This window comes from Colletotrichum scovillei (assembly GCF_011075155.1).
Source record: "Colletotrichum scovillei strain TJNH1 chromosome Unknown Contig00006, whole genome shotgun sequence".
NCBI classification, from domain to species: Eukaryota; Fungi; Ascomycota; class Sordariomycetes; order Glomerellales; family Glomerellaceae; genus Colletotrichum; species Colletotrichum scovillei.
Genome location: NW_023336264.1, coordinates 108,771 through 129,178, shown reverse-complemented (window position 1 = coordinate 129,178; position 20,408 = coordinate 108,771). Strand labels below are relative to the sequence as shown.

The 20,408-nt window shown below is 52.7% G+C and overlaps 4 protein-coding genes across 4 annotated transcripts; 2 read left to right on the top strand and 2 right to left on the bottom strand.

Moving 5' to 3' along the window:
• Positions 1–1,989: 1,989 nt before the first annotated feature.
• On the bottom strand, positions 1,990–3,784 carry HER10_EVM0004566 (RNA recognition domain-containing protein). The gene is made up of 3 exons (XM_035474205.1): positions 3,529–3,784; positions 3,350–3,455; positions 1,990–3,265 (listed from the first exon to the last, which is right to left on the bottom strand). The coding sequence occupies exons 1-3, from the start codon at positions 3,754–3,756 to the stop codon at positions 2,658–2,660; spliced, it is 942 nt and encodes a 313-aa protein (XP_035332515.1). The 5' UTR covers positions 3,757–3,784; the 3' UTR covers positions 1,990–2,657.
• A 534-nt stretch (positions 3,785–4,318) lies between these two features.
• HER10_EVM0007730 (membrane transporter) lies at positions 4,319–7,193 on the bottom strand. The gene is made up of 3 exons (XM_035477275.1): positions 6,176–7,193; positions 4,737–6,108; positions 4,319–4,679 (listed from the first exon to the last, which is right to left on the bottom strand). The coding sequence occupies exons 1-3, from the start codon at positions 6,441–6,443 to the stop codon at positions 4,616–4,618; spliced, it is 1,704 nt and encodes a 567-aa protein (XP_035332915.1). The 5' UTR covers positions 6,444–7,193; the 3' UTR covers positions 4,319–4,615.
• A 2,934-nt stretch (positions 7,194–10,127) lies between these two features.
• HER10_EVM0007226 (uncharacterized protein) lies at positions 10,128–10,451 on the top strand (the record flags this gene model as incomplete). Its single annotated transcript, XM_035476788.1, has 1 exon — positions 10,128–10,451. The coding sequence occupies one exon, from the start codon at positions 10,128–10,130 to the stop codon at positions 10,449–10,451; it is 324 nt and encodes a 107-aa protein (XP_035332850.1).
• A 5,437-nt stretch (positions 10,452–15,888) lies between these two features.
• Positions 15,889–20,195, top strand: HER10_EVM0002638 (uncharacterized protein). The gene is made up of 2 exons (XM_035472342.1): positions 15,889–19,031; positions 19,080–20,195. Exons 1-2 carry the CDS (start codon positions 17,445–17,447, stop codon positions 19,473–19,475), a joined length of 1,983 nt encoding a protein of 660 aa, XP_035332304.1. The 5' UTR covers positions 15,889–17,444; the 3' UTR covers positions 19,476–20,195.
• The last annotated feature ends 213 nt before the right edge of the window (positions 20,196–20,408 follow it).

Below are 20,408 nucleotides of genomic sequence, written 5' to 3'. Positions count from 1 at the left end.
AACTAACTGTCAGTCGCCCGGTACAATGTCCAGCAGTACCAAAGAGTATTCCTGGACTTGCTGCCTGGGCGTCACTCGCCGACTGAGGGGGGGTGGTAAGAGTCCCGCCGAGGTGGTCCGTCATGTGAGCGACGACGACGTCCTCCGGTTTTTGATTCCGGGCTGCAGGCATGTCGGGCCCGGCCGAGCGGACAACTCAGAACACGTAAGTTGAGCAGAACAAAAGGCCTTGGGGCACACTGAGAGGCTAAGAAATGGCCCCCATCTCGGAGGCTTGGGGATAGCAAGACGATGAACGCGGGGCCACTCAGCCGGGTGTGGTGTGGCTCGCGCGGATTTTGTCCAATCTACATTCAGAGAATTTGATATTCCAAGATAGGGTGTGGAGGGTAGGCGAAATGAGACATGGCCACGCTGACACTGGGACAAATTGAGCACCCGGGGGGCAGACGAGAGGGCCAAGATGTCCAGGACGTAAGCAAATAGTTGACGCGAAGGACGCAGTGCGTACGTTTTTCCGGTCTAGTGCAGAGCCGACGGGGCGGATTTGGCCACACCCACATCCCACGTTGTTCCACGCTTTCCACCCAGCAGGCTGGAGCAGGGCGAGGGTGTAAGTCCATAGGGCTGAAGGATGCCGAGGCTTTGTCAACCGTTGAACGACGACGTTGTACAAACTCTATGGAGTGCTGGATCGTGGCCGAGAACGATCTCCTGCATTTACGGCGTTTCAGTCTCGATCAGCCTGGTGGATCATGAGACCCAGTGTTATAAGGCAGTCGACTAGGTCAAGATGCGTTCGTTAGACCTCTTTGGTCTGTTTAGCTCAGCTTAGCTTTCTCCTTAGTGGGCGATGTGGGGGATTTGACTGGGGTAGGAGACAGTCACCAAACTCACAACGAGGGAACTCCCCTCTGCGCCGCTCCTAATGCTTGGCTTGCTGCCACGCAAGTGTGGACTGCGGCATATCGAACATGCCGTAAGACGACTGAAAGCAAGTTTCTTGAGTCAGAAAGAGACTTCGCTAGTCGAAATCGCGGGTGAGCCACGGCGAGTAGGGGGTTACTGTCGGCCGCCCCGGCCTTAAACCCCCCTGCTGCAGAATTGTTGCAGCCCTTCGATGGGGTGATAGAGCAACAGTAGGTAATAGAGCAGGGCTACCCTAGAGCCGAGACATCAATATCTTGTACCTGGCTGCCGGTTCTGATGTTGCTGCCGCCGCCAACGGTGTTTCGTTTGGGTGAACCGGCCAGGTGGTCGTGAAGCATCAGGCTGGCGGTGGGTGCGGAGTTATTGGTGTGATGCCTGCGTGAACGAACGAGTTCTCAGGGGCCACTGCCCCTCATCCCAGTATCGGGGTCAGCTTGAACAGCCTACGATTGGCTCTGACAGCTACCATGACGACTTGCATGTTGCGTGGGTCTCTTCAGTGCCAAATGAGGGTGCGCGTTCAGATATGTTGTCAGCGTGCCCGAAACCAAGCCCATGGAGTTTGTGTAACCCGAAAGATGAAGAATCTCTGTCAACCGTCGTACACTTGTGGTGGCCCCAAGGTACTGTGCATATTCTTCCCAGATAGTCCACAAGGTGATATCCGAAATAATAGCATTCGGTGTAGTGCGGTCAGTTCCTCCACTTCGGCGTAAGCAACCGTACGGCTTGGTCAGAAAGAGTCGAAGTGGCAACACGCTGCCTATTGTCCCGATGTCGATTCGCTCTGCGGGAGTCAAAAATAACCATGTATGGAAGCTGACTCAACATCGAATCGCTGTGAAAGGCATCATGGACGTAGGCAACATCGGTTGATCTGCATCTCTGGAAATGCTAGTCGGGCGGAGACCAAGATAGGTGCGTTCTGTGAGGTTGTGTAAGCTCACATGATACCAAATCGAGCCCAAACCGCATCCACTTTCTCCGCCCGAGAGTACACTCAGTCGCAACCGCCGAAGCAGAACTCGGACAGGTTTAGCCCTTGCTTAGACTTGGTGACTCTTCGAGATGACCGGGAACTTTGTCGAAAGCGCAGGAACCTTTGAGAACCGTGATGTATCGCGGGAACGGCCGGCAAGACTCCACAGCATTGCACTCACCGGGTTGGCTCTATCGGCTAAAGGATTGCGGCAAAGGCGAAAAGCACCGAAATAGGACTGACCGATCTTCGCACTACGCCCTCCTATTCGCCATAATACCATCCAATCAGCCTGCTCAGACCAACCGAAATAAATAAATCGTGTTGCCAGTTTGCAACATACGAAGCTCCGGCGTAAGCCTATACGCAACGCTTGATCCACGCGCGAGGTTATCACTTGACAATTGCAGGCTTTTTTTGATTAGTGATCAGGTGTAGTACAGCTCTGCAAGCCGAAGATGTCAAAAAAAACACAGTAAATTCCGCGGGCAAGGGAGACTCATGGCATCGAGTCACCAGTCGAGATAGGGCGTGAAACATGTGTGAAGATCCAGCAATCTAAGCATTCGTCTACGCATTATTAGCTGAGAATACGTGCAGGCATGATCAGGTCTTACGGGTTGACTGAAATGCCCACGCCCGCCGCCCGCCTTAGGGTATCCCAGCCGACTTTTCCTCGTTCCTCATAACGCCTGAAAGAGAAATCACAAACCAAACCCATCTCGCCCAGCGGTGCTCCAAACTTGACTCATCTGTACCTACGGCCACCGCCGCCGCCGCCGCGACCGCCACGATCACGACTACGGCTCGGGGACCGGGATCGACGGCTATCGTAGCTATCGTAGCTGTCTCGACTCGGGCTCCTTCTTCGGCGGTTACGGTCGTTACCGCGTGCACCTCCTCCACGTCTCGGGGGTGGTGATGGAGACCGAGAGTATGATCGTGAACGGCTTCGGTATCTGCTTCCACCACCGGCTCTGGACGGGGGAGCAGCGACAGGAGATCGGCTTGGGGAACGCGAGAGCGATCGAGGCCGGTAGGTGTCTGATCTGGGGCCAAAGCGACCCTGAGGTGATGATGCACCCCGTCGGGGACCGTTCTGGCCAAAAGGACCGGGTCCGCCTCCTCCACCACCGTGGAATCCGCCCTGGGCTCTTCCCCCACGGCCGCCTCTGGCATCGGAGCCTCCGCCACGTCGAGCGGCAGGAGGTGCTGGGGACATTTTGCGCCGGGGAAGGACGATTGAAACGTTGATTACCGCGCCGTCAAGCTGTGCCTCATGCATGTGGGCAATGGCATCCTCAGCATCGGCCTCGGTATCGAATAGGATGTAAGCAGTGCCGCGGTTAGTGCCGTCTGGAGGAAAAGGAATGTCAGCCTCATGTAGCAGGGATTTATTTGGAGGCCGTTCAAGTCGACCTTGTGGGGACAGATACTGACGAGTTCTATTAATGGGCAGGTCAAGATCCTTGATGTGCCCGAATTGGCCAAAGATCTCCTCCAAATGGGCTTCATTGATATTCTTGGTCAATCGCTCGACAACAATCTAATTCAATGCAGAGTCAGCAGCCTGGAAAATAACAGCGCGAGTGATTAATAGGGCAAGAGAATAAGTTCACCTTGGTGCTTCTGATGGCAGGACTAGCGCTTCTTCCACGGCTCCGGCTGTGGCTTTCGCTTCTCTGTCTGCCATTTCGTCGCGGCGTGGGAGATCTAGAACGCGACGGAGATCGCGAATCATACGTATGACGACGGACTGGGGAGCGAGACCGGTCTGACAGCGGTGTCAATGACCGAGAATGGTCGCGGTAGCGGTCGCGAGAGAGCGATCTCGTTCGGGACGCCATGGTTGCTTGGTTTGGGACAAAATCTTGGTTGACAGGTTGACGAAATTGACCAAGGCGTCGCAAACCGCGACCCTCTTTCCTGCCGTGCCAGGACTGACGTGTGATCACGTGATATCGATGGATCCACACCGAGCTGGCAAGTACCTACACAGTACGCGTCTCGGTGGGGTTCGGTCAACGGGCAACTGCGGTTCGTTCATTTTACTTGCACAGGCATCTAGATGCGGAAGATGGAGGTAAAACAACATTAGTTCAACGTACTCCGTTTGAAATTATGCTGTCGACGTGGCTCTAGATCAGCCGAACCGCAGTATGCCTACGCCTTGCCTTACTCTTCAACATTTCAGGTTTCATTCTCTGATTTGGTTCTTTTTGTAGCCTCCTCGAGTTAGTGATCAGTGTCTTCCAGTATGATTCTTACGTGGTATTGAGCGCCCGAAACGAGGACGAGACTTATGGAAGTGAGTTGCTTGTATGGAATTCAACCAGTATCGAACATCAAATACAGGGAATAGTATACAGGCAGATAATCAGGACGAAGTTCCATGACAATGTACAGATTCCTATTATTACTATGTACACTCGCTGTAACATTGCTAAACGTCGATGACGAAAACAAATCCCGTCAAAAAACCTGATATCTCAGACTCAGAGTACGCAGGAGTCCACTGCCTCCCAATCCGCTTGTGCTGTAATAATACATGGCAAAGGGCCAATTCATGTTTTGCTTTTGCCCCGAGCCACGTCGTGTCTTGAGGGTACCTGAACGCCTCAACCATTTCTGTTGAAAATCAACGGCACCATTATATTGCCTACTACCTTGTGCCCTCCGCCAGAACAAAAGAAATCACCAGGGAGCCTATGCGGCCCACTCTACGACCTCCAAAGCGCACATGACGAGCACCAAGGTTGATGGAAGAATCCTACGACACTTGTTAGTATATACAGAGGAAGAAATCCGGACACATTTGGCTACATACCAGATAACGTAGCTCTGGAAGAGGATTCTCGACATGACACTTTCGTAAACCTCGTTGATTTGACAAATCTGAGCCAGTTGGAGAGCACTCGGGGCGCCGGTCAACAAGAAGCAGACGATGACAAAGATGGGGTCATCCAGAATGCTGACTGGCACATACTTGGCGAAGACGGCCAGAATAGGAGTCATGATCAAAGTCGGCAGGAGCATGCGGCACACCAAGGATGCGACAAGGAGCTTGGTTCCGATCTGGTCCTCCTCAGGATCCCGCATCTTCTCGCTCTTTTGCGTGTTGCGAGCGAGGTTGGCACCAAGAACAACCAGGATCAAGGGCACAGCGACGCCACCACTGGACTGAACAGCATCCGTGAAACTGTTCTTGATGAAGGATCCCTCTTCGAAAAAGATCTTCTGCAGAGCCGGGACAGAGGCAACAACAACGGCGCTGAGCATGGCCCACAGAGGCGGGTTCATGAACTCCCACAAAAAGTTGTAAAACTTGCCGGCGAAGCGGCTTAGGGCCGAGAGAATCGTCTTGAAGGGGATCGGCAAACTGTTGTAGACTCTCGCAAAGAAGTTTGATGTCGATTGCTTAGCAGAGGTGACGGCGTTATTGAAGGCGTTCTTAATGCGGCTAGGGTAGCCTTTGACTCCCTCGGGGATTTCGGGTTCATCCGTATTACGAATGCGGGGAAAGGACGATATCTCATCGCCACTTCCGTCGAAAACGGGGTGGTTACCATTGAGGGGTGCGAGACCGTTGGTCTTCATCGGCTTCTTGGGAAGGTAGTCGTCGTCCTCGTCTTCGGTATCGGCGGGGGAGGCTCTGGATCTGCTAGCAACAGGGGTGCGACCAGCCGGCTCATAGTTGGACAGGTCATCACTCGAGTGACTACGAGAAGTAGCGGTGCCGTCATCGTACTCATTCAATAGGGGAGCGGTCTCGCGATCTCCCGGGTATTGTCCCTCCTCAACGCGCTCGTCCTGGTACTCGGGATACTTGTCCTTGGGAGCAAGCAGCACGTGGTAGCCCCAGCTCCAGCGCACCAACTGACCGAGCTGCTGGAAGATCAAGAGGTATAGAATACCACGGGCACCGACCTCGTCATCGTTATCCCCGGGAATCTTGTCCCAATGCAGCCCCTTGATAGTTTGCGACAGGGACAAGATCATGGAGATGGGCAGGGAGTTTGAGTTTCCAAAGACTCCCATGGCCGTGACAAAGTTAGTAGCGCGGCGGTTGAAGCCAAAGCCGCGGGCGACGCCGGTAGCGACGAGCCAGGAGACAAGAGTCTGGATGATGAAGATGATGGGGATTACAGCGAGATCGAGGAGCTTGTCGGCATTGAGTTGCGAAGCCAACTTGGTAAAGACTTGTGAACACTGTCAGTAAGGCTACTTGGACGCTATCGTGCAGACGAGGTGGAACTATAGACATACTAAGACATGGCGTGAACAGCATGACATTGAGGTTGGCCAAGAACTTTTGCTTTTCAGCATCAAAGTGGCCAAGACGGGCAATGATGTAGCCCGGCAAGCTCACGCACACGACTTCGAGGACAGCCTCGAAGACGAGAAGAACCAAATTGCCCATGGAGGGGTGTGAATCGTGAGGCTTCTTCATAGCCATGAGGGGCATTTCGTATACGTTTTGAGCCATATCTGCCAGTCGAAACGACGTCGGCGACGTCAAGTATTGTTGGTCCATTCTGGGCCGTGGATATTAAAAGAGAGCGCAAAGACGGAGACTGCGGATGTCGAGGTTGAAGGAAGGTTACGGCGGAGATGGAAAGGGCTTCAGGACGGAGGTCCTGAGCGGCCAAAGCTGATGGAACGTTCTTGAGAGGCTTGGCGCGGCGCGTTGACCTTGTAATCGGGCCCAAGCAGCACGATGTGAATGTTTCGGATAGTCGGCGATGGGACGGATCGCAACTGAAAGAGTTAAGGTACGGTGTTGAAGTCGGCGATCGGGTTTTTCGTTGGATGTCGGAATTATCGGTGGTATGTGTCGGGCCTCCACAGTAGAGTTCGGCCTTTTCCAGAAGATTGCGACCAAGCTCTCATTCTCTGGCAGCAAGAGACATGAGGAAGTGCGAAGGTAGGTAGTATTAGTGTGTTGGTGTCGCTGTTCGTCGTTTGGTAGAGAATCGTTGAGGAAAGGAAGCACGTGCAGTAATCAAGTTGATGGACAAGGTGTGGGAGGGGGAAAAGATGGAAGAAGGGAAAGGCAGAATAAAGGTAAAGGTGATTGTTGAAGGACCGGGAGTTCTCAGCCACAGAAGGGAAGGCACGATGATATGAGGTTGGTCCGAGTGGGTAGATTGATAAAGGAAAGAAAAAAGCAGGTACGTAGTCGAGGCGAGCTAATCACGGCGCAAAAAATGGCGATGGCGGCGTACCAACTGGGCTGGGCTGGGCTGCCCAGGCTGAGGTCTCCAGGGATGAGGGCGGCTCGCAGTGTGCCACTTCAGCGCGACAGCTCACTGTTTGGGAACAGCCCCAGATTCCGTCACCTCCGTTTTTGCCGTTTCTGCCTGCTACGGATACTTTTACTGCCTGTTCTTGCCAGCTTTTCGCAGTAAGGTACCTTAAGGTAAAGTCCAGACTCCCAGACCACCTCAGACTGGACCGTATCAGTTACGCAGATGGTGCAGCGGCGCAACCTTGACACCTTCCCCCCAGTGGGGATGCGCAACACACTCAGCGACAAGCCGCAACCTGGCACCCTGGCAGCCACCCACCCACTGCGTAGTGGAAGGCACTAAGGTAACGGACACCTCCCGCTAAGAAACACTTGGCGCCCAATCAGGAGCGCGAATGAGCCCACGATGACGCCGGGCTCCCAGCTCCAGCAGCAACAGCAGCAGGAGCATGTCTCCGTTCTGTGCCTCTGAGCAACTCATGCCGAAACTGAGCTGCCACCACCCTGTTGCTTCTTGCTGCGTCTTGCAACCCGCAAAACTCTGCATGCAAGGCACCCCGGCTATTCTTGCTCCGTTCTACCAGTACGCTTAGGTTGTAGGTTCCCATCCGTGCCATCTTCCTCCCCTCCCTTCCATCTGTGCACTGCCATTGTTCATCAAGTTAACTTCTTCCATTTCTTACAGACCATGCGAGCCCACAAGAGATATTCGAGGGAGGCAGCCGCTGCGTTGTACATACAAGTATGTCCTGGTGGCAAAAACAACACCAAACGGGTCCAACAGGAAGCACATCATCAATATGCACCCAGAAGCAAGCGCCTCACAGAACAACCAACTGACCTGACCGACTGGCTCTTGGCACAACAGGCGCAGCGTATTACACGGCGCCTTGGCAATGGCGTCGAATCGAAATCGAAATTGCCCTGACGTCGCCAGCTCCCGTTGACATGACGGACCCGACGTGGCCCCTCGCCTTTGGCCTTCTTCCTTACCGATAGCTGCTGCGACACCTCCGACTGCGACGCAATCCGCCATTTAATCCATCCATTCACCACCGTTTCTCTCTCTCGTCCCTTGCTTAGCTCTAGGAGTCAATCCCCTGCCGTTGGCCGTTTCCGGTTTTCCGCCCCCCATCTTTCTTGATTCATCCGTTGTCTGATAATGTTGCACATCGGCACACGACCTTGCATCGCCAGACGTTCACGACTTTTACGGCAGTACACCCACCAGGCACGGATACCTACCAAGAAATTGTTCGAATGGTACTCCATGAGTCCGTACTCCATACAGAGTATACGGAGTACCTACACTACCTTAGAGAGTATCCATTCGGGATGGGATGCCACACCTGACGATCCTTCTCCGAGAGACACCCGCACCCGCATCCACAGACACATCAGATCGTCTCCCGCGTTCCGCAGGTACGCATGCTGTACGTCAGGTTGCAGCGGTTGAGAAGCACACGTTCGTTTCGGGAACTTCACCTCTGTTAGCCTCCCATTTAGCACACGGCGGAACCCATTTCTTGCTTCCCAACACACAACTATCTTGCCTTTCTCTTTTCCCCAAGATTTGGGGTGCAAAAAGAATACCACATCAGCCACATTGCTGCCCAGACACCATCACCGAGCGCTTGCTTGCTTCGCCATCTCATCTCTACGCTGATAGTTCCCGCACCCTGGGCTGTGCGGTCAAGATTTGGTCCCGATACCGCCGCAAGCTGCCTCGGAGCCCAACTACTCAAGGGTCTTGCCGGCAACTTAAGCTTCGTGGCCGCGGTCCGCAGCGACTTCAGGGAGGGAACACTCGGCTGCGTTTGCCCTCCTACTTAGCTATTTTGCATGCACATCCGAAGTGAGGCTGTTGCATTCCCCATCACCCCGCCGTTTCTCCTCAACTTTGCCCATGATGGAAACGGTAGCTTTGAGCTTTACCAAACGTACGCACAGATGTTCCATCAAGGTAGATGCTTTCTCCTTCTCGACTACAGCTACCATATTCAGGTCACTGCTCTCAGTCCGTTGTCTGGTCGTGTCAGATGTATGACGAGAAAAGATATCTCGAGCCGGAAGATCAGGCTTCCACCGCGCCAAGTCGGGTTCAATACAAACAGAGAACATGAGGCTATGCAGAAACGACTTGGCTGCTACACTTTGGATGATTTTGTTATCAGATCGCCAAGACATACTCCACATTGCCCGTTGCTTCCAACCATGCGCGGTATCTCGTTGGTATTGCAGCCAGGCGAAACGTTTAATGCTACATACAGTCTTCCCGATTCTTCTGTGATGGTCCTTTGAGTATCGAACATGCGTCTTGGCAGGTTCTGCGATCTCCCGTCTTCGAAGCCCTGTACTTGCAGGTACTTAGGAAGGCAATCACTTGGTAGATAAATGTGCTGATGCTTTCACGTAGTTTCTTTCTCTTTTTTCAGTTGTTGAGCTGCTCTAGGGCCCGTCTCAGCATCCTTTGAAGTAGGCAGACGAGTGTTTGCAGAAATAAAATAGCTATTTCTCGGGCTTTCACTCATAACTTTCGTTCCTTGTGAGCGAGACGAGCAGCTTCAGGTTAACTGGTGACGTTCACAGCCATTGTCCAAAATCATTGAGTACAATCGGATAACACCTATACATAATGCCGTGGGACTGGCTCTTCTGAACGATGAAGAGACCGCTGGTTGCAGGCTGTTTGCTTTTGTTCTCCCGATCCAGTATGTCTCTCTTCGCGCCGAGGGTTTACTGCAGATGTCGTAGTTCATACAAAACCCTTACAACGGGCCCAAGAAGACGTCCTGAGGCCCACGATAATGCGGTTGACCGGGCAGCCTTGAGAGTGTCCTCACCTTCTCGTTTCGTCGAGGACCATCGAAGAAACAAAACCTCTTCTCAAAATCCTTCAAGTTGCTATACAAAATCAATCAAGACACCTGCTATACACCACACCACAACGCAACTCACAGCAAGCCCAACATGAAGAGCAACGAGACTGTCGATCAGAAGAAGAAGCAGAAAGAGGAGAAGACTCTACAGATGGCCGATACGAAGAACGAGGACAGCAAGCTTGCTGGCCCTGCGGGCAAAGTTGCCCGCGCTTCCACCGCACAGCACCAGCAGCACGAGAAGCCTCGTCGCGTCGTCAAGCCTCGTCCTCAGCACGCGAGCTCCCTCGAGACCGCGGACGATGACGAGTATGACGACTGCTGGGACCCTTACTATGAGGATCCGCCGGCCAAGGATGACAAAGTTGTCGAGGAGGACTTTGTCCTTTTGAAGAAGCCTGGCCCGTCTCGTTAAGACTCTCATTGTGGATGGAAGGGAAATAAGGAAGGAAGGAAGGCAAGGAAAGATCGGCTACGAGCCAGATTGAGCTGCGGCAAGAGCTTCACCATTCCCATACGGAGGTCAGTACTGCCCACTTGGCATCGTCGCGGCTTCGATATACTAATTTGAATATCTAGGTGATGAGAACCCTTTCGAGATTACGATGACTTCCTTCCCTTACATACATCTTCATGAAAACGAGGGCTAGTGGCCAATTTCCATCAATCAGCGGCTCTTTCTTCTGTGTGATTTCTTTCCGTTCCTAAGACCAGCTCTGGATCTCCAGCTCTGGATCCCTGCTTCGGATCGTTTGCCCCTTTACGCAGGTGAACGTAAAGAATATTGACGTTGAATAGGCAGTATGAGGCAGCCTTTCCGAAATTTCTGGCTGCAGGTAAGTCTGATAACGTTCCTACTCATTATCGTGATCATGCGAGATCACTTCACCAGCCCGGTGGCAGCGGTCCGGCCAGTAATCTACGACTCGATGCCGGCAGTTGAGAAGGTAGACGGGGAAGCTCTTCGTAATCAGTATCGTAGACTGTATTTGGCTGATTTGTTGGAATCATTGACAACGCGGTAGATGGTCGATACCAATCTCCGAATGACGCAACAAAAACAATCATCTAATTTTCCTCTTCTCAGTCCAAGATCGTACTCAATTGCTCCTCGTAAGGTAAATTTGAGGTGAATCGCCGTTCCTTCCTTCTGCAGCGCTAGCCACGTGGGTACATCAGGCTGACCGCTTGCCCGAGATGCCTCATGTTCATATTCAGCTTCTCCTTCCGTTGGTGAGCGTAGCCTATCCAGGATCTTGCATTCGAGGCTTTCAGATGTATGTCGATATAACCAGAGGCCGAAGGTATATCGAGACCAACAGAGCGCGAGATATATGACGTGGGTGCGAATAGATCAGTGATGGGAATCTTCCATGTCGAATGCCATGACTATTCCAAGTGTTCAGCACCTCAATGATTAGCCCATCTACGCAAAACGTGATTATTATCACCCAGTTAGTTCCACATCACGAAAGATGGCTCACAGATTGCAAGTGTGCTCAGTCTGGAGATCTATGCACCGGGCACATCGAGATGAGGGAAATAACATCGATTGACCTAGTTGGCCCAGTTTGCTATGAACGCCATCTGCAGTCTTCAAAATTATATCATCTATTTCACGATGCTTCAATACTCCCGGTTGATTCTACAGACGGCAGCGGACCTATCGTCCAGGCTTCAATGCCGTCAGCACTGAGATCTCCCCCATAAAAAGAAGAAGAAGAAAAAATCGTAATACCATGCTTGTGGTTGACGTTTCGATGTCTCTTCATGTGCTAGCTTGCGACCTTGACGTAATAGACATGTTATTCGGAGGATGAACAAGATATACGTCTACAACTTGCATTACATCAATCGCCAGATTTTCGGCTACGTACCTCAAAAGATTTGATGAACAAGTGATATGCACAAAAATTAGATGCATGATATCAATCAGCATCCCATCATGCGCCGAAGATGCTCAACATTACGGTCTTGTTCGACATCGAGATTATCGGAAGCTGTCAGCAGAGCACATGAGCTTACACACACTTGCATTAAAGGAGGTGATCGACAAGCGGCGTGGGGGAAAGAAGAGTCACACTGGGCAAGACTGGACAAGACATCAAAGTGAAACAGATGACAGATGTGGAGAATCGAGGATGATCTCTGCGGTGCTTGTGGTTGCTTTGTGGCACGACGGATGAGCAGAGTGCAGGTGGCGAAACCATGTGGCTGATGACGACAGCGGGTTCATCCTTTTCGCTCTGCTTCTCCCCGGTCCAGATATCGACAAAGTCGACAACTTCAACAAGACGATTACAAATGTTCGTCGACTGGGGCAAGAGACGCGGAATTGATAGGAGATACGGTCGGCAATTGCAACACCTCGGAGGCCGCTTGCCATTGAGTTTACGCTTCTCCTTGACACTGCAGGGCCTTCCCTGGCGAGCTGAACTACACTACAATTTACCATGGGATACTCTGTTTTGACAGCGTTTGCCACTTTCGACGGCCATCGGCGAGAGCTCCGGTCGACTGCGCGACAGGATTGGTCCGGTTTGCGCGGCGTCCAGCCTTAGCTCTTCTGGCTGTGTCCCCTCAAGAGGCAGATCTTTTTGGAGGGTAACATTTTCTCTTGGGCATCAGGGCATCAAAACACTATGTAAAAAGTTAGAGGACCCTTGAATCATTTTCGACTGCGTGGACCGTTAGACTTTGAAACTGCATATTTCCCCCGGGGGGCTGTGAGGCGATGATCGAGGGTAGGCCGTAGCGAGTGGCGGCTGTGGATGAGATCAGAAAACGTGCCCAGAGTCTGGATTCTGCTTTCGTTCACCGTATTCTAGATTCCGTATTCCAGATCTCGCAGATCAGGTCATGGGATTTTGCTCGCTGGTATCTTGTGTTTCCGCGATCACGCCCGCCCAAGCCGTGGTGGTTTCGAGATGCTCAGACGCTCCGACCGACGACGCCTTACTTGACAATCAAGGTACCTAGGTACCTTGGCTGTTAGTTTGCACAACGAAGACGTCAGCGAATCGCATAGACGCGGGCGAGGTTCCGGTCGAACTGCGATTGGACGAAATGCAGAGAACAATTTCGTACCTCGATGATGTCAGGCGGAGGTAATTGTCCGCTGATGCTGATAAGATAAGGCATCACAGTACCTTACCTAGTGAGGTACTCAACAAGCTGCCCTGTTCCATAGGTCCTTTGGGGAAAGCAAATGTACGTACCGTGCCCATGTTCTGGACGCCGGGAGAAAACGTCATCAGTCGATGGGAAATCGTCCTTGTGGCATGCCGTTTCTTCCATGAATTCCCAATACCCAGTGCATAACAATGATGCAAAGCCCATCTCGACCTTCTCTTGCTTTGGGGAAACCATCTGATGGTATCGTCTATAACCGTAACCTTTTCGAGGTTAGCAGCCTGCAAACCATGCCTACTGTGACCTGCTCATCCCGGATCCGCGATGGGAAGACGTGCTCCAACGACGAAGAGTTGCGGTGGGGGTCGAACCTCGCCAGGAGACGTTGTACGGGCTAAGTAGCCAGTAGCGCGAGTGTAGTGAGCCTCCCACAGGAAATTACGCTCGTCCGTTCAAAACTTCAAGCCACAAGTTTTCCTCAGTCTGTCGTTGGCGTTGCTCTTTGCGACTCGTGGAACTCCCTCTTACTCCATCAACGTCATCACTCCTCAGTGACGACCCCATAGCAAATTGACGAATTGCGAGACGCCGGAAGAGGGGGCCAGGATCAGTGACCGGGGTATGGATGACACTGGCGCTGAGGGGCCGTCACTATCAAACTTGTCAAAGGCAAGCATTCTCCAACAGAGACCTACCAAGCAGAGAACAGAGCCAACCTTCGTCCTGCTCTTTCGAAGGGCTTCTATCAAGTCGGCTCGATCATTGGTTGACGAGGTCGAGGATGCCATGCGCAAATTCAGATGGTCGCTGCTTCGGCACGGTACTTTGCGGTCTAAGAGACTAGCGTCAACGGGGGAATATGCAGCTTTCATCTTAAACTGCCCGTCGTCGTCCCTCCTGGCGGGTGCTTCGACCGCATGACAGTGCCGCCTTCGCCAATCGTTTGCTTTGCCTTCAACAGGCAAGCCCTCCGCCGGGCGCCAGAAGTCATGTCCGATGCGTCCCTATGTAATGTGCTGTGTTTGTGGGGGCCGCATCGTGAGAGGTGTCGAGGGAAAAAAGAATGCAGCTGTTGTTGCGGTGTAAGACAGAAACGGTCTAGTCGTCCGTTGCTTGTGTCTGGGTTTTGTCTGCTTGGTGGCTACTATCGCTTTGGTTGAGGTAGGGGTCTGTAGACCGGCTCGGTTCCGAGCTGCGAGTTACATCACTCTGGCCGTTGCATGTGCTATTTTCAGAAACATCGCGACGAAGTTAGCAGGTTTCCGCAAGGTGAGATGAGCGTTGTGATTCTCACTCTTGATGTACAGAAGCTAGCTCAGTCATTCCCGTCACTGGAGCGAGTATCCTTAGCAGATGGAGCATAATGCATGGAGCACATATGCAGGCGCGTCCACCGTCGAGAGGTGATGTGCGGAAAAACCTTGCTGATGGTCCCCTGCAATGATCACTAAAGAGCCACAGAGCCTGCTTGAGGGGGTTCGAATGACTCCATGCTCCTGGTCCCCTTGCGACAGCCGAGTCACACAAGTATCTCTGGGTGGCTGCTGGTTGCTGCCGTAGACGCAGGGCATCTCATCGTTTGGTGCAGTGTGAGGGAGGTAGTCGAACTGTCGCAATGGTGAGAACTGACTGACGATGCGTGGGTAGCTCTTGGGAAACGATTGGAGTGGACCGCTGTCACCGGATGCACGATGTCCTGGAAGAAGCCGGGAGGAAGTTGGTTAGACTGGGCGGTGATGCAGGTGGCGGTGCTCTCCAAGAGACAGACGCTGCATATGCGGATGTGCATATCGTTCAGGGCTCAGGGAGTCAGGGCAGGGCGGATGGAAGGACGCTTTCCCTTCATGCTTGGGACTCGGGAGAGTACTGCGAGGCCTACCCAGGTTGAGAGAGAACTTGTTGTTGCGCTACTGTTGCGCTGCTATTGCACACCGGGAAGGCTTGATATGTGGTTTTTGTTTCTTTTTGCGACGCATCTGCCCAAGCTGCCTTCCCTGACCTTGCCTGATGTCTGTAGCTGTAAAGCCAAGGCAGGGATCTTCTCCCTTTAGACCCTCAGATTATTGAGTGTTATTGACTGACCAACATTGAAGTCTGGACTGCCGGACAGCCGTCAGGTCCCACCGAAGAAGAACAGCATGGAACCGGAACGGTGCTAAGGTACCTGACCTGATTGTGGATGACACGACGAGCCTCTCCTGCCTCTTTTTTGGTAAGTTTCGTTTCTCGTACCAATGTACCTTGTTGAGTGGGCAATTGGAAGGCAAAGGCAGGAAGCAGACGTTCCGGCACATTGGGGGTGTACCTACCTACCTGCTTTGCTAGGTATCATTAACTGGACGCGGCTGAGATACCTACCAAAAGTACGGGAATTGAGTGTCTCTGGGCATACGTACCGTCAATAATGCCCGGTGTGAGATTGCTTTTGATGTAAGGTATCTTTACGGAGTAGGTAAAGTAGGGAGTATGGGCCGCGTTTTACGGAGACTGCATCCTGGATCTTCCATCTTGGTACCGTAATTAACAGAATAGCAGTCAACGTCAAGGTCAATCTCAACAGCCACAACCTGGACGTTGGCGCCCAAAGTGCCCCTTGTGCCTTTTTTTTGATCCCGTTCATCTTGACACATCCCACATATCTTTCGACTATTTCTGCCCTGCTGCAGCGTGCAACTCTATCTATCAGGGACTACCTAATAGATTTGTAGATTCTATATATGCTCTACTAGTTCGCCCCCCTCTTCCCATCTGAACTCGTCCATCACTTGGCCTCTCTCCGTGCACGCAGACGGATGCCCTACATACAAACACGCGCAGAGCAACATAGGCATTCGACCTCTGGCACTCAACACCCTCTACGGTTCAGTCTTTAGATTTTCACCAGAGATTGGTTGATTGGTGAGCCTCAAGTTTCCTCAACTCCCCGATCCCGTCCAGTTCCAGTTCACTCTCTCCCATCAAGCGGTGCATTTAAGCCCTTTTGTTTCTCTTCTCCTCCTTCCGCAATTCTGCTCGATTGCTCAGAGGCAGGCACCGGGGCAGAAGTAGAGGCAGACGTTGACCTTGCTGGATGAGTACAAGCGTATGGTGCATCCACAGTGGACGGAAGGTACAGGTACAAGAAAGATGGAGCAAATACCTTGTTGTCTGCTCCATCGTCTGCCCAGTTATCCAGTCCTGGCAAGCACGTCCATGTACCTTACCTCAATTCCGTAATCCCCCGCCTGGAATTTCTCACGAGCCACCCACCTCACTGCTGAGATGCTCTCTTCAGCTCGTGGAGGAGTGACTAAGGTTACTGCGTATACTGTGTAGGTCGTCACGGATGGTCCCATGTACCCCTACTCGACGACAGATGGCCAAAGTACTTCCGGGCTGCGCTGCATCTGTGACGTTTGCACCAAAATTGCGTTGCGACTTCGAACCCATTTTCCCTCGTCTAATTCATGCCCCGCCGCCAACCTCTTTTTGGGTTCTTGAATAGAGCAAAAGCGACAGACAAGGTCCAACGAGGACATCATATGTCGGCCTCTCTATCCGTACCTCGCTTTGCCTTCTCTACCTTTCTTCTCGATACCTATCCATTCTCCTCACTCTATCATACCTCAGCCTCCCTCATCTCTCTCTCCCCTTAAACGCCGCATCCACCCTCGCATATTCACTTCTTTTCTCATCACCCTCACTCCGTCACTCACTAACTCACTCTCCTCTCGCCCCACCACTCCCCATACACTCCTCTCTCTCTTTCACCATCCGTCTCTCCTCTCCCTATTTCTCTGCTCAGCATTGGACATTGGACTCACAAGCCAGTAAGCCATCAGACGACCGCTACAGCTCAACAAAATCGGACTGGCCGGCCTAGCCCGCTCGCGCATTCTCTGCCATTTTCCGACTTAGAGTTTGCCCTTGCCACCGCCCCGGTCGCAACCCCGACCCCGACTGCGCAGCAGGCCACACTACCAAAACCGCCGCGTCTAGACCCCGCGGCAGCATTTCGCTACAACCCTCGAGTTTTCGATCCTCTGCCACCGCTTACCTCTGAGCGATCGACCCTCCTGTCTCCCTAGCACCCCGCGTGCGACCGGACTTGACGATATTTCGATATCTATCGCGTGCCCGACTTTTGTCCTCCCGCACCCTACCGTCCCGGTCCATCACCTGCCGCACATGCTATAGGGTTATCCGAGACATTGCCTGCAGTCGACTCATTCGCCCACCCATTCCCATCGACCATCGATAGCATCAGGTCACCGCCAAGGTCAATTCATACCTCGCAATGACGGACCTAAATACTCCAGACTCCATGCCTGCCACCCCCGATGGCTACGTTGGCGACAGAGACGGACTCGGCAGCCCTACGTCGCCCGGTTCCGCCGACTCTTCCGAGGCCAGCACCCCACTCGAAGGCCCCTCGGAATCCCCTTCAGAAGTACCCAAACGTCTCCCGTCGCTTCGCACCGTCTCCGATCCCCAAAATATGACTCCGTCTTCGACACCATTGGGCATGCTGAGCAACGCACGCCGTCCGCCGCCTACCGCTTCTATGATGAGTATGGGTGGTGGTGCCATGAACGAAGTCATGGCAAGGGCAAGGGCGCTTCACGCTCAGCGCATGGGCAAGCCTGCTGGCTCACAACCTCCTCCCAATAACATGGCAAGCTCGCCGCAATCTCCAGTCCCACGACAAGGCTCTCCCGGAGGGTTACCTGGCGGAATACCTGGAGGGCTGAAGCTGCCTGCTGGTATGGTTCGCCCATCCCCTGGTGGTATGCCACGCTCTGCCCCGGTTATCCCAACGAAACCATCTCTTGCAGCCAGGCGTGGACCCATGATGAAACTTTCCGACATGGGCGGTGGTCCTTCGCCTGCCTCTCCGACCGCGCCGAAGTTGTCTGATATCCACGGTCCTTCCAATAACGGGAGCGGTGCACCCAACGGAACGACTGGGTCTAAGATGGACGAGTTCAAGAAATACATTGATTCGGAGAAGGGGTGGATTACGTTCGACGGTGCTGCGACTATCACCAAGAATGGTGTTAACTTTGCCAATGGCACAGCTTTCACCATTTCGCTAGACGAAGTGGAGGTCTTGGACGAGCTTGGCAAGGGTAACTATGGTACCGTCTACAAAGTGAGGCATACAAAGCCTAGAGTCCCGAGGTTTGGATCTGGACTGGGCGGTTTCAAGAACCCGAACTTGAACTCGTCACAGTCGGACCCATCACCCATCCGCCATGCCGACACATCAATCGAATCATCACCAGTCTCAGCATCCACCGAAGGTACCGGCAGGGTGATGGCGATGAAGGAGATTCGGTTAGAACTGGAAGAGGCCAAGTTCACGACCATTCTCAAGGAGCTCGTTATCCTACACGAGTGTATATCGCCCTACATCATTGACTTCTATGGAGCCTTCTTCCAAGAGGGTGCTGTCTACATGTGCATTGAGCACATGGACGGTGGATCGATCGACAAGCTGTACGATGGTGGTATTCCCGAAGGCGTACTACAAAAGATTACATACTCCACGGTGATGGGCCTCAAGTCTTTGAAGGACGAGCATAACATCATTCACCGTGATGTTAAACCCACCAACATCCTGGCCAATACTAGAGGCCAAGTCAAGATTTGCGATTTTGGCGTCAGTGGAAACCTTGTTGCGAGTATCGCCAAAACCAACATTGGTTGCCAGAGTTACATGGCACCGGAACGTATCTCAGGAGGAGGTATGACTGCTGGCGCCGATGGCACATACAGCGTGCAGAGCGATATCTGGAGTCTCGGTTTGACAGTGATCGAGTGCGCCTTGGGGCGATACCCCTACCCGCCGGAGGTTTCGTCGACGATTTTCAGCCAGCTGAGTGTAAGTATACTGATCACTGCTGAGAGACGCTAGCTAATTTGGTGACAGGCTATTGTTGAGGGAGAGCCCCCAGGCCTGCCAGAAGAAGGTTACTCCAGCACCGCACACGACTTTGTCCGCAAGTGCCTCAACAAGATTCCGAAGGATCGTCCAACCTACGCGGCGCTGCTCCAACACCCTTGGATGGCGCCCTTCTCCAAGATTGAGACGATTACCGAGGAGGCAGAAGAGGGAGAGGAGGCTGAGGCCGTAGCAGATGCCGTCGGCAAGCTCTCCCTCTCCTCTGGCACCGAGGATGAAGAAGTCGCGGACTGGGTCAAGTCGGTGTTGGAGCGGAAGCGCGCAGGTCTCATCGCTCCGGCCGCCAAACCGGCACTGCACGCTGCTCCATTACAGTCTCCGGCCGCGAGCCCTGTGGTCGGAGCTGGTGGTATGCTGGAATAGGAGTTGTTGAGAGAAAAAAAAAGTAGGCCGAGGCCACGTCGTCGGCGGGGGAGGTTTATGACATTCACAAATTCCCATGCTGACCGAGCTGGCCTCCGTTAGTCTTTTTATTCGGCCCTTTGCACTTTTCATCTTTTTTCTTTTCTTTGCTTTGTCTCATACCCTCAATCCAAGTATTTCTACATTGCATCATCAGCATATACTACTGGTTGGCAAGGAGTGTTTGTTTTCGACGATTGGGGTGGGTTTTCTGTGTTGCTTCTCGCGTTGAGTGGTAGGCTCCACGGCCTTTTGGAAACGTCCAGTATACGACATGGATGGCGTTTCCCTTTCTTGATGGGCAATTTTGCCACTCCCCTTTTCCTTGAATCACGGAATGATGGTCATGATGGTTTACTGGGTGTGGGAGGATTCACAACGAAAGGAGCATATACGACGGATGGGCTGGGTGGCATGGCAACGGGACAGAAAGAAAGAAGAACTTCAAGATGACAAAAAGGCAACTGAGGTGTCGAGAGATCCTGAGATGCAATCGACGTAAAATCCTGTGTTATGTGTGTGTGTACACGTGTGGTGCGATTTAGCATGTAGACAAGGAGCAGCGAGGACAAGACCTGATGCATGTGAGCAGAGCTGGTGGGAAGCAATGGACCTTTTTGAGTGAAATATTTCTAAAGTAAAGGAGCGACCCAATCAATCAAGTACCTTTGCCTAGAGAAACCTGTCTTTCGTCACAATCCAATCGAAAAGGAGTCCCGAAAGCATACAGACCTATTCAGTGCAACGTGTGATACGTAGCGGGTTCACGTAAGGAAAAAGTACGTGGAACATTACTCATGGGTAAGCAAGTTGCGACAGAAGTGAGAGCATTACAAACTAATTCACTCAGTCTTATACAGCGCTTGTGGGGTGGCTGTTGAGCGCTGCGTAACT